Consider the following 15,493-nt stretch of genomic DNA (forward strand, 5'->3'; position numbering starts at 1 on the left):
AATGTATTTTACTTAAAGGGCCAGTGCGTGGCTTTTTTTAAAGTGATGTATTGGCAATAATTAAACTTGATATTTATAACTATGTTTTATATCACCTGAGACTAAGAATCGTTGGTGGTTTTGTTCGCTGATAATGAGCCCTTCATAGAGCGGGTCCTCTTCGCGGTGTCCACAGTCTTGGAAAAAGGGAGCGGAGGGGTATGCAGTCGGTTGCAATCTGCAACCACACCACTAGATGTCACCAGATCCTACACACTGTCCCTTTAAGTAAAAATAGCAATACTGCAGTGTAGAAATACACGTCCATCAAAAGCAGCAAAAAGTAGTATTCATTATCCAGAATGGCCTATTTCAGAATGATGTGTATTATGTTGTTGGATTATAAGTAATGATGGATTAATACATTCATCATATTAGCTGGTACAGATGGGGATCATTTGAATTACTTCATAGGCTGCTGGGTAGTTTAATATATGATAGTACATAATAATGTCTTAGCTTATTACATTTATCTAGATAAGAAAACAAACTAAAGCTTAAAAAATAAGAATAGTGGAGTTAAACAAGTACAATATTTACTATAAAGTAGCAGTAAATGGAATTACTCAAGTAAAGTACACGTACCTCAAAAGTAGTTACGTTCTACCACTGAAGAAATTGTCTGTATAGTTACACCAACCAAAATAAACCTTCACAACCTTCAGTTCCTTAATTTCACTCGGAAAATATATTTAATTTCCATAAATTCTAAAAGATTAAAAGTTCAGTTTTATTTTGTTTCATTTTTTTGGTACGAGCGTTTAAAAAGAATAAAAGGTCCCGAACACGTGTCGTGTTTCGAAATCGGACCAATGCAGCCTAGCAACATAATTGCAATAAAGACCACATGCCTCATGCCGCCCCACACCTCGTGACCGCGTTCAGCTATTTGAAGGTTGCAACGTCTTCCCAAGTAAATTCCTTCCACCGTGACACCTGCCTTCGAGGCGTTCATTTAGTCATCCATCAGCTCTCGGTGACGTTTGACAGAGAAAGGAAGTAGGTTGGGTTGTACGGATCGAACGTGGGCGGAAGAAAATGCACACCTGCTTATCGCACAATTGGTAACCTTTGTTGTTTTGTAAGTGTTGCTCTTCCTTTGTGAGCCTCCTCGAACCCTCACACTTCACTTACGAGTTGAAGACGCCGGAGGGCCTTTGTGATTTATTTATTTTTCCTCAAAAGCAATTGTGTAACTTTGAAAAAGCAGAAATCAGAACACACTAATATTCCACGAACAATGGTTCAATCGTAAAAAAAAAAAAAAAATGTTTTTAAACGAGCTGATAGTAACGAGGAAACTGGATTCTCAAATGTGCAGATTGTTCTGTTAAATGTTTTTTTTTTTTGTGTGTACTTCAGGTCAGGAATACACAAAGTATCACCCGGGGAAAGTACAACACAGTCAGTACACAGGACTAAAAGGAAAAAACAAAACAGTTATCTCATTAGTTCGTACTAAAAATCGAATAATCTCCCTGAAAGATACTGAACGTCCACCAATATTGTGTTTTTTCATAATAAAACTGAAAACAAAGTTATTAGCGGTTCACGTAAGTGCATTACATTAATGTGCTGTTCATACCACTATTTTAATGCTATGCAGCTATTGTGTCGTCTTGCTTGTATTTCTTGGGATGTGACTCGCTGTGGAGGTGAGGTGAGGTGAGGTTTCCCTTTGTTTGTTCACGCGTGACTGCTGCTCGAGGTATTCCCTCTCCGGTGAGGTGTACTTGAGCATGCAGGCTTCAAGTACACCTGTGCACGCTCGAATGAGGAGCGGCTCCGGTACAATGGAGGAAAAAAAAAGAAGGTGTGTTTGAAGTTGTAATAGCGGTGCGATTATTTGGGGAGAGTGCTTTTTTCCCTCTCGTCAAACCTGTATGTCTTAGAGATAATTGTTTATATAAATAATTTTGAAAAGGTGAAAAAGTACAAATCTTAAACCGGATTTCTTTGCTCCTTTTTTTTTTTTTTTTTTTTTTTTGACCCAGTGGGGGACAGAATTATTCAAGTTCAAGAAAGTTTTCCAAAAATGGAACGAGTTCGTGAGGTCGATGCATATCCGAAGAACGCCATGTTCGGTCTGTCAATTGCTCACTTCACCGTAATCCAGATTGACAAATATGCCCGAACAATATTTATAATAATAATAATAATAATGCATTTAATTTATATAGCGCTTTTCGTGATACTTTACATAACATAATTATAACATCCTAAAAGCTACAAAAAATAAGAACAACCAAAATTACAGGTAAAACAAATAGGGACTTTCTCAGTTGCTCGGACCCTAATAAATAAAAATAATAAGAACATGGAGCAAACAATCACACTTTAAAAGCAGTTCTGAACAGGTGGGTTTTGATTTGCAATTTGAATATTAAAATTGGTTAGCCAATTAATTTGGTTTGAACGTTCAGGTTTGAATTGCAAAAATCTCCAATAAACTGACTTTTGATGATATCTCACATATCAAAGTTGTACCCCCCCCCCCCCCTCTAAATGTCCATAAATCTTACCCAACTTTATAGATATCACATATTAACGGTTAATGATTTAGTAAAGTTTAAAGTTAGTTAAATCAAGTGAGTTCATGTGCTCTGGGAACTGACAAACCCGGATCTGATCAGATAAATGTGATGAAGTGGTTAGCGGCTCACATTCCTCTGCGACGCGTTCAGGGTCCAAAGGGATTCCCAAAGGGATTCCCTGCCTCGGGGTTCCTGATGGGTCTACATCTGAGGTGTTTCCCCACTGACGCACTGGGTGCACTGGGCACGGTGTTTTTTACCACGGTGTGGCAGTCGGGTGTGAAACTGGATTCAACGTCGTTGTCCCACTCGTCAGTTACTGGTCGGATTAACATCAAATTGTATTGTAACAACCTCGAGAGGGTAGATCCTCATGTTATTATTACTCGTGACCCCTCGACCTTTCTCCTGGCGCTACAATCAAGCTACATTTACATTTTAAAACGTGGATGTTTTCAGAAAAGAGTCAAACGCAATTCACTCATTGTTCTTCAGTTCTGGTGAACTGAGAGTTGTGTGGTTTTCTGCCGCTCCGCATCGACAACAACACGCAGGTATAAGAAACCCTGATTCATCAGCTTTGGGTGTTACGTGACTCTGAAAGCACTGGACTCAGTGGTTTTTGTGAGGACCCGTAAAGCTTTATGGAGACCAGCTATCAAGTTTCTTATCAGACTCACAGCTGTTTCTGTGTCAAGTCAGACCCACATGTCTAAAGAGCAAAGTCAAGGTCAGCCAGTCTCTCTCTGCGTGGGGGCGGGCGGAATGAAGCTGATGAGAGCCGATACAAATATGTAAACTATTTAAACAATTATTTTTTTGCGAACTGCAAAGGCTTGATTGTGGCGTCGCGCTCTAAACCCCATCGTATCAATGAAATGGGAATATTTTTTTTTGAATTTTGAAGTGGAATTATTTATTAGATTTAGGACAATCCGATTTATTACAATTATACTATCAATTTTAGAATTGATGGGAAATAACACTTTGTATAATACTCCACAGCGTTTATTGTTATAGATGAGGATGTTGACATAAATAATGTTTAGATATACGTGTGTGTAAAATGCGGTGCATTGTTAAGCAACCAGTGGTTCCCAACCAGTTAAGAAAAATAGTCTCCGGTTGAACTTTTACGTCTAAAGGATTTATTTAAATTTTTTTCCATGGTGGTGTTTTTTTTCTCACTTTTTCCATCTGCTCTTTCACAAGCTTTTCTCTTTTCACAGCCAATGTGCCGTTCGCGGTGGTTGCCATTTCCGACGGCCCCTGAAGGCACCGCCTCTCTCTGGGTGGGAGGGGATGTTTATAGCACGCAGTAAAAACTCCAACACGCGCCACCTCGGCGTTATTCTCCAGCGCAGGCGGCTCGTGTAACTTCCCAGTGCGGGACGGAGGAGCCCGAACGAACCCGAACCCGCAGCAGGGACGACAAGCGACCCGGAGACTCTTGTCTCGCCAGTCGATTGATTATTTATCGATTTTTAGTCTCGACTTCAGCTCCCCCTCGGCGCGACGCGAGTTTTCAGTGGGATTTTTTTCTTCTTCTCCCCCTTTGGTCGTGCAGACCACCACCAGGACACCGACATGCCGTCTCTGCGACACTCCTACACGGTGACGGTGCCGGAGGAACCGTCCGCTTTCCCCTTGGACAGAACCGACCTGCGGCGGAAGAGCCCGTCGTTGTCCCGCTCCAAGCTGGTGTCCACGTTCATGGGTCTGATCATCAACCAGGCCAAGGTGAGCGCGGCTCCTGAACGCGTCAGCCGCTTCACGCACACTTTGTCATGTTGGTCACGTGATTTGCAGAAAGACATTTTTGTTTAGTTTTAAGTATGCACTGTATTTTTACCAGTACTATATATATATATATATATATATATATATATATATATATATATATATATATATATATATTAGTGTACTGGTAAAAAAAAAATATATATACACCTTTTTGGGGGCTGAGGGTGGTGGTGGTGGTCTGGAAGGGCCTTCAGATTATTTAGATTGTTCACAAATATGACCTATATATTCATTTCAGGAAGGTGTGGAGGACAACTTGTTGTCTTCAATTTTGTTTTCTAATGTGATTGCATAATTATGTTTCACCACAGATTTCTTTTGTTTTTTATAACCCGTGTGAAGTTTTTTTTGTTTTTTTAAGTGTTCATGGAAGTTTCTTCTCCAGGAAGGCCTGTAGATCACACAGTAGATCGCAGTGTGCTGACAGCTGCAGTGTTTTACACACAAATAGCGCAGTCAAATGAGTCATATCTAGTAGGAAGAAAAATAATATCATGGCTATGCTTGGGTCGAGCAAAAAAAATTAGACACCATGAAATACAGGAGGTCACTTTAAGGTCATCGCTAGTTTAATTCATTTATGTTCGAGGCAGATGAGTGAACCTTTTGCACAAAAATGGAATAATAGAAATATATAAAGATATGTCAACCATCTATAGATTACCACGGGGAGCTTTGTGGAGGTCCAACTCTGACCTTTCAGCCTGAATCTGCCCTGAAGTGGAGGGGGGGAGGGGGGGGGGGGGGGGCATTAGCACAATGCACAATGCCAGGGAGTCAAGAACAGCGGCTGGCTGCATCAAGGTAGCAATTCGAGTGGGACGTTTTGCGTAATAGGAAAGATAAGGTGACCAGACTGACACCTTATCATCTGCACAGTGCACACACACACACACACACACACACAGCATGCATACACTTGTATGCATGATGTTTTTACACAGCAGTGTGAATGTTTGTTTTTTTTGGAGTCACAGGCTGCACTTTTAAGTCCACGTCCTCTCTGAAAGGGAGTAAACGATAGTTTTATTATCGGCCTGTCCACAGATGATCCGTGCTCCCCTCCTGGAATGCATGTTTGTGTTTTCCCCGGGACAAACTGTACGTTAGCTTGTTGCGCTAACAGAGTGTATTTGGTCGGTTGGTACACCGCCACGCTTTCAGGCTTAAATATCATCCACAACCAAAGGATGGATTGACGTGAATTTTGATTTTTAAAAAGTCATTTAGGCGCCTAGATTAATATAATCTCAAAATGATTTTTTTTTTTTTTCCGGCTCGCACCACCATCAGCTTTTCATTATCTAACAATCATCTATCATGTTTTCGGTTTTATAAATTCTCAACACAAAAAAAAAAAAAAAAAAAATGCCCATCGCAATTCCCCAAAGCTCAAGGCGATAGTGACAGTCCTCCATTTACAGGTGTAGATGCTAGCTACTGAAAAGTATACACATAGCTAGCGAATAAAGGCCATCGCGGCTTTGAAGCCAATTTCGTTGTCACTTACACACTGTTTTTCTTCCAAAAATAAGATCGTATTTATTCATGAAGTGCTGTTTGTGACGGTGTGGGGAGCAAAACGTCAATCGGCAAACCGCCTTCTTAAGAATCTCTATCGTTTTCTGTTTTTAGAAGGATGACCCAACTTTGGGTAACGTTTTGGACCTCTCCCAGCGCTGCTGCTGCTATGTAACCGAGACGCATGTTCATACTCTCTCCAAGGGAGTGGCATAGCTGGCACCGTGTGTGTGTGTGTGTGTGTGTGTGTGTGTGTGTGTCCTCCGTCGCACGTTATGCGGCCTTGACCAGGCATGCGTAGCTGGTTTAGGACAGTGTGTTCTCTCTCTCTTCCTCGCTCTCCTTCATCCCAACCGGAGGACGGCGTTCTTGCTCAGAGCGCACATGGAGATATTACCTGAATGCATCACCTCCCCATTGGTTGTATTTTTTATTTTTGGCGCCGTCTCTTTTGATATCGCATGGCGCCCGCTGAGCGTGCCAAGTCCCTCTGGTCAGTATTTACCAGTGCAGTGCAGCACATTGGCACTCGAACGCCATATGCTCACCTTTACAGATACGGACGTGAAGAAGAGAGAGAGACACGAAACGAGGGGGGGAGATGTTTGAGATTTCAGCCATGAGGGATGATAGTTGATATTTTAACACTTGTATTTTTAGCTTTTGGAGCAACATGACGACCGCCACAAGGCACTAAACCGCTCCACTAACACAACATAATAGGACATACTAGGGCTGAACAATTAATACTCTTAAAAATATATTTTTTTTATCGCTGAAATGTTAAAAAAAACAAAAAAAAAGCTGGTTCTGCAGAGGATGTCCTGGCCTCCACAGCATCGTCTAAAGACCGGATCACAAGAAGCACACTGCAGGCAAACAGACAGTAGAACTCAGAGTACAGTTAAGAATTAGCTGTACAGTATATTTACCGTAAACACAGGTAGCTGACTGTGCTGCTCAGTTTACAGACGTAATCGCTGTAATTTTCACTTTTAGCTCCTCGTCCGTCAGCAGCGGCGTTGACGCATGACGGTGCTCAATTACGCCGCGTCATCAAGTTACACGGTTACTATGTTCCCTCATTCAGGATGAGCTACAGGTCACAAGCCAATATGTCACTCCAGACATTGGCATATAATGAAAGAACCATCACGCGCATTTGACTCGGTGTTAAAGGAAGTCCTTGTTCAGTCCAATGGGAAACAATATTCTTGTTGCATTTTCACTAATGAATCAACGGAGCACTGCTTTCACTTTCATATTACGTGACATTCCTGCTGATTTTAACAAATCTCTGCATTAAAAACAAAGTTTCTTCTTCTCATTATGTACATTATTTAGTACATCTAAATGAAGACATCTCCATCGCCCCCTGGTGGCTGCCTGTTATGACGCGCTCGTTTTAATATGCAGCGGTAATTTTCACTAAGCGGAGCACGTGTCGATCATGTTCATTTAATTGTGGGAAACCAAATTTGTGATTTGATATATTATTAACTGTGTAACCCTAGGATAACATTTTACGGGTGACTTTTTTTTAAAATATGATCAGGGAGCATTAAAAACTCTGCGAAGAGCATGAAATGGTTTCTCTCGTTTAAAATTTTTTAATTAATTGGTTGCAGTCAGAGGGTGAGAGGAGGGGGGGACCTGCTGGTAGCTTTCAGAGCCTTGCATCAGTCCGCCCAGCAGATGATTAACACCACAGGTGGCCCCAGATATGTCCCATAAACATGTTGATCCTCGCCTCCGGGCTTCGGGCAGCGGCTCGAAAACAACTGGACACCGCGATCTGTTCTACAGTTTCTCAGTAGAAGGTTTATTTTTCTTTCTCCCCGGGCCGCGTCACGCATGCTGATGCCAACAGCGTGACCATCAGATGGTGGGCATCGAGTCAAGGCCGTCCTTCCAGGCTTAGTCACACTTGAGGAATGCAGCGGGCAGTAGTTGCATCACACCGACACCGCGTGCAAGGGGATCTGTTGCGGATGTCCAGCGGGGCTGCACAGACGAGGGGGAAAGAGCCATTAAGAGCTGCGTGGACACTTTTAGAGCGTGGCTGCGTGTGTCTCTTCAGCATCAATACATCATTACATATTCATTTGAGAAAGAACGGTATAATTAAGGTGACATACAAGAGTTTAATAAATGTTAATTTCTTAATGTTTCTGCTAGGTCTTTTAAAACCTCTTTTTTTGCTTTTTTTTATGTTCCATGTGCAATTCTTCAATAAAAGCATGAAACAAATCTCCTTTTTTTTTCCCTATTTAAACAGAACAAGAGTCCTCAAGGCCTGGTGGGACTGAGGAACCTGGGCAACACAGTACGTGCTTTCCCTTTTTGCGGTCCGATGTCCAACACGCTGCACTTTGACCCCCGTTAACTTCACCTCTTTTTCTTTCTCTTTTTTTTGTGCCTGGTGCCTCGCAGTGTTTCATGAACTCCATCCTGCAGTGCCTGAGCAACACGCCCGAGCTGCGGGACTACTGCCTGAGAAACGTCCATCGCGCGGACCTCAACAACAACTGCCCGACGAACGCCGCTCTCATGGAAGGTGAGGGGTCAAAAGCACGCGTTGGCAGCATGGCGAGGGGCACGGGTGGCGCCTCGTCAGGGTTGCGTCACTTTATGTCTCACGTTGGCAGTTTTTAATATTTCTTTTTTAGCTACTCAATATAAACCGCACGTCAGTGTGCGCCACTTTCGTAGTTTTTAGATGTTTCCCTAACATGTTGTCATGTGTGGAAAGACCCAAAATGAACTCTGTAAGCGCGACAACTCGATTGCTAGAAAGTGAATTCCGTAAACCATAATTGTATTGGAGATGGTTCTGTTCCAATCTTCTTCTTTTTTTTAATTAATCTGCTGTACTGAAAGGGACCATTTCACTCCTCCCGGAGCAATTTAGAGGGCGTTAGCACACAATGTTCTGACAGGTGTGTGTGTGTGTGTGTATTCATCACAATGTTGTCAAGCGTGTTTGCACATGCAAAGAATTTGGGATGGTGATTGGTCCATGCCGATAGACTTAATTAATAGAAATGTCAAAAATGTACCGTATGATAAACAAACAATATAAGGGTTTGTTATTAAAGTGATATCCTACTAACAGGATGTATTTTCCTAAAGTAGAATAGGCCAAGTAGTTCTGCCTCACCGTATTTATTATTATTTTTTTTTCAGTCTTCGGTTTAGTTTAGTTTTTCAGAATGTATTTTATGTGACAAAATATTCGACTCGAGGTCTCATCTCAGAAGCTGTTCAGAGCTTTTCCATCCGCGTCTCCCAGCGGTGGGAAGACTCTTCTTCATCATCGCATAGGAAGTGGCTCAGGTGACTTGAAGCCACAACACGACACCTGAGCCACTTCCATTCGCTGATGAAGACCCGAGACGTGCGGTAGGCAGAAAAGCCACGGCTCGATTTCCAGAAATGTCAAAAGTGGGATATGTTGATTTTTTTTTTTTTTTGCAAAATGGTGTCGTGAAACTTCTTGTTTTCACGATTTGCATCATTTTGTCTTTCCTTTGCCTCCCAGAGTTTGCGAAGCTGACTCAGAGCCTGTGGACCTCTGTGAACAACGAGGCCATCAGTCCCTCTGACTTCAGGAGCCAGATCCAGAGATTCGCTCCCAAATTTGTGGGGTGCAAGTACGTCTCCTCCTCGGCTTGTCGGCCGTTTCATTCGATTCAGTTACCGAACACCAGCTGGTTTCACGGTGACGAGAGTAACGATTCTCCTTCCGTCTGCTTGCAGTCAGCAGGACGCCCAGGAGTTTCTCCGCTTCTTATTGGACGGTCTCCACAATCAGGTGAACAGAGTGACGGTCCGCCCGAAGGTGTCCGTCGAGGACTTTGACCACCTCTCGTGAGTCCGCTTTTTGCATCTGTAACGGGGTATAAGAGTAGTTTTTATTTTGAAAGTGTTTCCTTCCTGAGCTCCGCGGTCTGGTTTCATTCACAGGGACGACGATAAAGGCAAGCGGATGTGGAACATGTACTTGGAGAGAGAGGACAGCAAAGTCGTGGGTAAGGGATGAAGCCTGATGGACTGCATGATTACCGTCTTCCTTCTTTTCTGTTTTAACCATCCCTGAATTTAAATGCATATTAATTATAATCCAACATGTCTTGTTTCTGCCTTTTTTCTTTATTTTTAGATCTGTTTGTTGGACAGTTGAAGAGCTCTGTGACTTGCACCGTCTGTGGGTTCTGCTCCACGGTGTTCGATCCCTTCTGGGACCTATCCATACCTGTTGCACAGGTCAGAACACACACACACACACACACACACACACACACACACTCACTGGAAAGGTTTAGCCAATCCATAGAATGTGAAATAGTGTCGCCAAAGCTTCTGTATTGCCGTGGAAAGTCATTCATAAACCCAAAGTTTCATGTTTCTTGAATGGACTCGCTTTGTATTCCGTCCCCGCAGAAGAGCTCGGGTGAAGTGAGCCTCAAAGACTGCTTGAGGCTCTTTACGAAAGATGATGTGTTGGACGGGGAAGAGAGACCGGTAAGGGGCCACTGCACGATCCTTTTGTAAAAATATATATATGGATTCTAAAACAACAGTATCTCACTGCCCTTCGTCTTTGTTTATCTCCCTCTCTCTCAGACGTGCAACAGATGCAAAACCAGAAGGAAATGCACCAAAAGATTCAGCATCCAGAAGTTCCCCCAGATCCTCGTGCTTCGTATCCTTTTCATACGTAAACATCTTTACCAGTGCAGTCGCTCCAGACATTAGAACCGATCTCGTCTACAACCTCCTATGCAACTAATGGATTCCCCCTCTTGCCGTGGAGGTACTCAAAAGTGCACTTAAAAACGCACTAGTGTCATGTTTAAAACCAGCGTCTGCTCCTTGACTCGACGTTCCCCCTCCAGACCTGAAGCGTTTCTCAGACTCCAACATCCGAACCAGCAAGCTCTCCACCTACGTCAACTTCCCCCTCAAAGAGTTGGAGCTGCGGGAGTTCGCCTCGGAGTGCAGCGGTGAGTTGTTGTTTTGTTTGTTTGCCGAAGGGAGAGGGGGAGGGGGAGGGGGAGGGGGAGGGAGGACGGTCCGTGCACTTTCCAAGCTCTGATGGAATTCGATGAGCGAGGCCTCTCTTTTGTGTTCCCTGCAGAGCGCGCCGTGTACAACCTGTACGCAGTATCCAACCACTCGGGAAACGCCCTGGGAGGCCATTACACGGCCTACTGCAAGAACCCGGCGCTGGGGGAGTGGTACAGCTACAACGACTGCAGGTACGGACCCTCTGATCTCCATCGCGTGCCATCGCACAACCTTCGCATTGTCGTCTTTATCGAAGGTGGCAGAATCGCTGTGATTACACTGAATGCAGCTGCTGTCAAATGATGATTTAAACGGGGTGGCGACTTGTTGACTGATCACCAGTGCAGATTGGGGTGCGTGCACGGATAGTGTCGGGGCGGGGTTCTCAAAAGCAACAATGCTCTCTAACAAGCGCTGTGTGTTCTGTGCAGGGTGAGCCCGGTGTCCTCCAGCCAGGTCCGCAGCAGCAACGCCTACGTCCTCTTCTACGAGCTGGCTCCCGCCCCGCACAGCAAATATCAGACGTGCCGGCTTTAGGCGCCAGCGGATGAGTCGACGAGCCGCACCACCCCACCCCACCCCACCCCCTGTTGGGAGAGAGCTCCGCCTAGTGGAGAGAGTCCTGCAATTACAGACTGAATGTGGAGTGGAGCACGCTGGAAGTGTCGTTGCAGGAAGGGGGAAAAAAACGCCCTCTGACCTTCCTTCCCGATGTGTTTTTTTTTGTTGTTTTTTTTCTTTGTTAAGGAGGGTTTGGATGCGACGGCACATTTGAACTTCGGGATGTTTCAAGCTGGGCTCGTACGTCGGATGGAACTGAAGTAACGCGGAGAAAAACACTACTTGCATTTCAAAAAAAAAAAAAAAAAAGTTGTAGAATTCAGCTCAGAGCACAGCTGTGAGTCAAACTTAAAATGCCCTTTTGGCAAAAGTGGACTCACTCAAAAAAAGAAAAAGAAAAAAAAAAGACACTTAACAGCTGTGCCTGGAATCTGCACCCAGTCGAGTGGATTTTCTTTGACTCTTCATGCCCTTTGGACATGGACTATTAACCATAAGGACATTTTAATATGCGACGGCATTGCAGAGACTTGAAAGATGCCTCCAAACAGCAAGTGCAGGATATAATTTATTCTATTTAACAGAATGCCAGTAACTGAAAGAGCATACTGTAGATATGTAATTGAACAAAGCCTTATAGTGTCTTCTTAGGGGGGAATCCAATATTGTAGAGAGGATGTTTCATGTCCAAGCACATATTATTTTTGTACAGTATTTATGGACAGCGCAGTGAATGTAAACTGTTCTGTGGGAAAGCCAGACATACCAAAGCAGCTGTATAGAAATGCATCAACAATACTCCTTGCAGCAATAATGTTTGCTGACTTTACACCCGAGTCAGTTCAGAGCCTATAAATGATTAAAATTAAATGTTAACTTATATTGCATTAAGTGTTTTCTTTTTATTTAACCCCTTTTTAAAAAAAATGTTTTAATCCAGACAGTCAAATACAAGTCGAGGAACAGTTATTGAGGGTAAAATATATTGTGGGTTTTATACATTGTTCACCATTCAACTAATCCAGTGACGATGCTGACACCAGACAAAAGGAAAACGCATGACATATTATCACCTCCATAAAGTTGTGACGGCCCTCCCTCCAGGAGCCAGGACCAGGTCTTTCTCTCCCATGGCTTCCACACTATTTGTTCCAGTTAGTTTATCGTTACATTTTAACTTCTTTTTTAGTAACAACTCTGGTAGTCTCCCCTCCTGCGTGCAGCCTTGAGCCAGGTCGTGACCTCGATGGTGAAGTGCTTTATGTGCAGGCTGTGCCTACTTGTTTAAATGCAGATTTGGAGTGTTCTTATGGGAGAAAATGTATATTCTAGTCATTTTGTCTATTTTTTTCCTTGGTTTTCCTCCTATATAGTTTGGTAACGATCTCTTGACGGTGAGTTTGTTGCAGCTCGGCTTTCCTTGAGTTGTAGAGTTTCCTCAAATGTACGCTCTCCTTTTTTTTCTTTTAGCTCCGTCTTTGGTCTCCAACCAACTCCGGAGGGGAAAGATCTGGCTCTTTTTAGTGGCTAAAAAAAACAAAAACGCTCCATTGTTTATGTTCACCGGGTAGTTTCTAACTTTATCTGTTTGGTATTTGGTGCCGAGCAGGCAGTGCATATACAAAGCTAACTGCTGTAGCTGGAAATGAGGGACATTGCAGCAAAGCTGTGGACCGGGAAAACCAAAAGGCCCGTAGAGCTGAGGGAAACTCAGGTGATAATTCCCATTTAAAAACGATCCCAATCCGACGGGGCCTCATCAGATGGCCTTGTCCAAATGTCCCACTTCGCCCACTAGAAGGAGCTGTGTGCAGTGCTCATGAGCCGGGTTGGGTCAGATCACTTTGAAACAGTCAAAATCAACTATTAAAATATTGCTCTTTTTATATTGACACAGATTTGAGATTAAATCTTTTTTTTTTTTTAACTGGCTCAAAACATTTTCCGTGCAAATAAAATAACTTTTTCATCTTGCTCTCACGCAAGAGGAGAACTTACTCCAAAATGTTTATTTTCCATTTTCAATGTAAATAAAAAAAATGTACAAAACTCAATTTACCATAAATCATCATAAACCTATAAATAGGTCCCCCATAACAAAACAACCTGAGAGGAATAACTTGCAGACCATATTTGGCATTTAGAACTGGACGAATACAAATTACCCTCACAAAGACCTGCCGGCATTAACGTAAAGCCTATTTTGAGTAAGTAATCCATGACCAATGTAACTATAATCTGGTTGCACATTTTTTTCCAAATGTAATCCGTGTTGATTAGTTATTTCTCGTAATCTGTTTTTCGTAATCTCAATTTCACGTTATCCGTTACCTGACCGTGATGCTGATATGTGTTTATATATTATTGAGTAGTCTGCACCTTGACATGAGTACCTTTTGGTTATCTGACCAACTGAATCATTTATACGTGTTTGTTTGTGTTGTGCACGTGTGATTAGGTTTCTGTGGCTGAGACAGATCATCCGTTAGCGAGGGAGCCAATTTGGGAGGAGAAAATATATTTATTTTTTTAAAGTATTGGAGCAGGGCGACACTGGGATGGTTTGGATACACACGGCTAGTGGGATCAATGACACAATGGGAACCCGGCATCCACGGGCTGGAATATATAAATTGGACATAGTCTGTAATCAAAATTGACATAAAAATATGACCCAGTTTGATTGATTGTATCCGGAGACGTCATATCTCATAATGATCTATTGGATGGATTGCTTTGACATCGAGTATACAGACATTCACGGCTCCCACAGACTGACTTTGGTGATCACCTGACTTTTATTTTGCTCAAATATCTCAATAAATATATTAATTGCAAATATAATGAACGTTTTTTTTTTTTTACTCCACCTATTTGCTGTTAGCATTAGCTAATGCCTCATTTTTATTTCAACATACATTTTCAGAGGAAGTACAATACCAAAAAAAGTATTTGTTTAAGAAGTACTCTAGGGAACTTTTCATGCCAGTATCTATTAGTTGATTCTTCTTCTTTACCAATTCACAAATAAAAGAAACGGCCCTTTATTAGTTTGTTTTTATTAAAATGTTGTATCTGAGCTACAAATGGGACACTCCCCTCCCCCAACATGCATGCACAAGCAGTCCCTCTGGCTCCCATGCACACCATATGGGCCGATCACACAGCTCAGGGGTATTAACAGTAATTTGCCTGCATGGGAGCGGTGTTGTTTTCGTTGTCGTAACCAAGCGCTCTCTATGTTGACACTTCCATAGCTAATGACCATAAAACCGTGTAGGCTAAAGTCCACTTTAAAGTGCAGCTGTGATATAACATGAGTTGTTGTTTTTTGTAGATATTATGTCATCAAATCTCCATGGTTTAAGTTAATTTACCAGAAAATAATGTAAAATATAATATGAAGCTGTAACCAGGTCAAGGCTAAATTATAAAGGATCTGCTTTACATACTCGTTCTTCCAATTCAAGAAGCAAGTCAGGAGGAAAACATCACATTCATGGAACAAGAGGACCTCTTTGCTCAGTCCAACATAGAGTAGGGAAGAAGTGGGCAACAATAATCGGATAGAGAATCGGACACCGCAGCCTTTGCGGTACACTTTGCATCATGGGAAAAAAATCCCATGATGCAAAAATGAGTACAGTCGAGCAATTTCAAATCAACTGAACTCTGTTCCAGACGCATATAGAAACATACCATATTACATAATTGTACATTGAGGGACACTTTTTTTTTTCCCCAGAGGGAGGCGATAACTGGCAGGAATGCAAAGTACCTTCCGCCAACTGCCGTAAAACCACGAAGAAGAACAACTCCGACGATCGTGACGCAGCTTCCGGTTAAATACGTAACTGACGTCTCCTCCACTTTTTTTTAAATTATTTTTTCGCTCTACGTTTTTTTCTGTGTTTATCTAACGCTAACTCACTTTATATATGCTAAAACCATGTCGCCATTTTTTA

The 15,493-nt window shown here is 42.6% G+C and overlaps 1 protein-coding gene across 1 annotated transcript; it reads left to right on the forward strand.

Annotated features, from left to right (window-relative positions):
* Window positions 1-3,826: 3,826 nt before the first annotated feature.
* Window positions 3,827-11,837, forward strand: LOC117743176 (ubiquitin carboxyl-terminal hydrolase 2-like). The gene is made up of 12 exons (XM_034550985.1): window positions 3,827-4,313; window positions 8,176-8,223; window positions 8,331-8,454; window positions 9,439-9,550; window positions 9,657-9,767; window positions 9,864-9,928; window positions 10,060-10,163; window positions 10,341-10,421; window positions 10,524-10,602; window positions 10,796-10,903; window positions 11,038-11,158; window positions 11,399-11,837. Exons 1-12 carry the CDS (start codon window positions 4,161-4,163, stop codon window positions 11,502-11,504), a joined length of 1,212 nt encoding a protein of 403 aa, XP_034406876.1. The 5' UTR covers window positions 3,827-4,160; the 3' UTR covers window positions 11,505-11,837.
* The last annotated feature ends 3,656 nt before the right edge of the window (window positions 11,838-15,493 follow it).

The sequence above is a fragment of the Cyclopterus lumpus genome, chromosome 14 (genome assembly GCF_009769545.1).
Source record: "Cyclopterus lumpus isolate fCycLum1 chromosome 14, fCycLum1.pri, whole genome shotgun sequence".
In the NCBI taxonomy this organism is placed as follows: Eukaryota; Metazoa; Chordata; class Actinopteri; order Perciformes; family Cyclopteridae; genus Cyclopterus; species Cyclopterus lumpus.

Excerpts from the sequence above, each read along its gene's own strand:
- LOC117743176 (XM_034550985.1), top strand. The coding sequence starts at position 4,161 with ATGCCGTCTCTGCGACACTCCTACACGGTGACGGTGCCGGAGGAACCG. Across the intron at positions 9,551-9,656 it reads CCCAAATTTGTGGGGTGCAA|TCAGCAGGACGCCCAGGAGT; the intron begins GTACGTCTCCTC and ends GTCTGCTTGCAG. Across the intron at positions 11,159-11,398 it reads TACAGCTACAACGACTGCAG|GGTGAGCCCGGTGTCCTCCA; the intron begins GTACGGACCCTC and ends TGTTCTGTGCAG.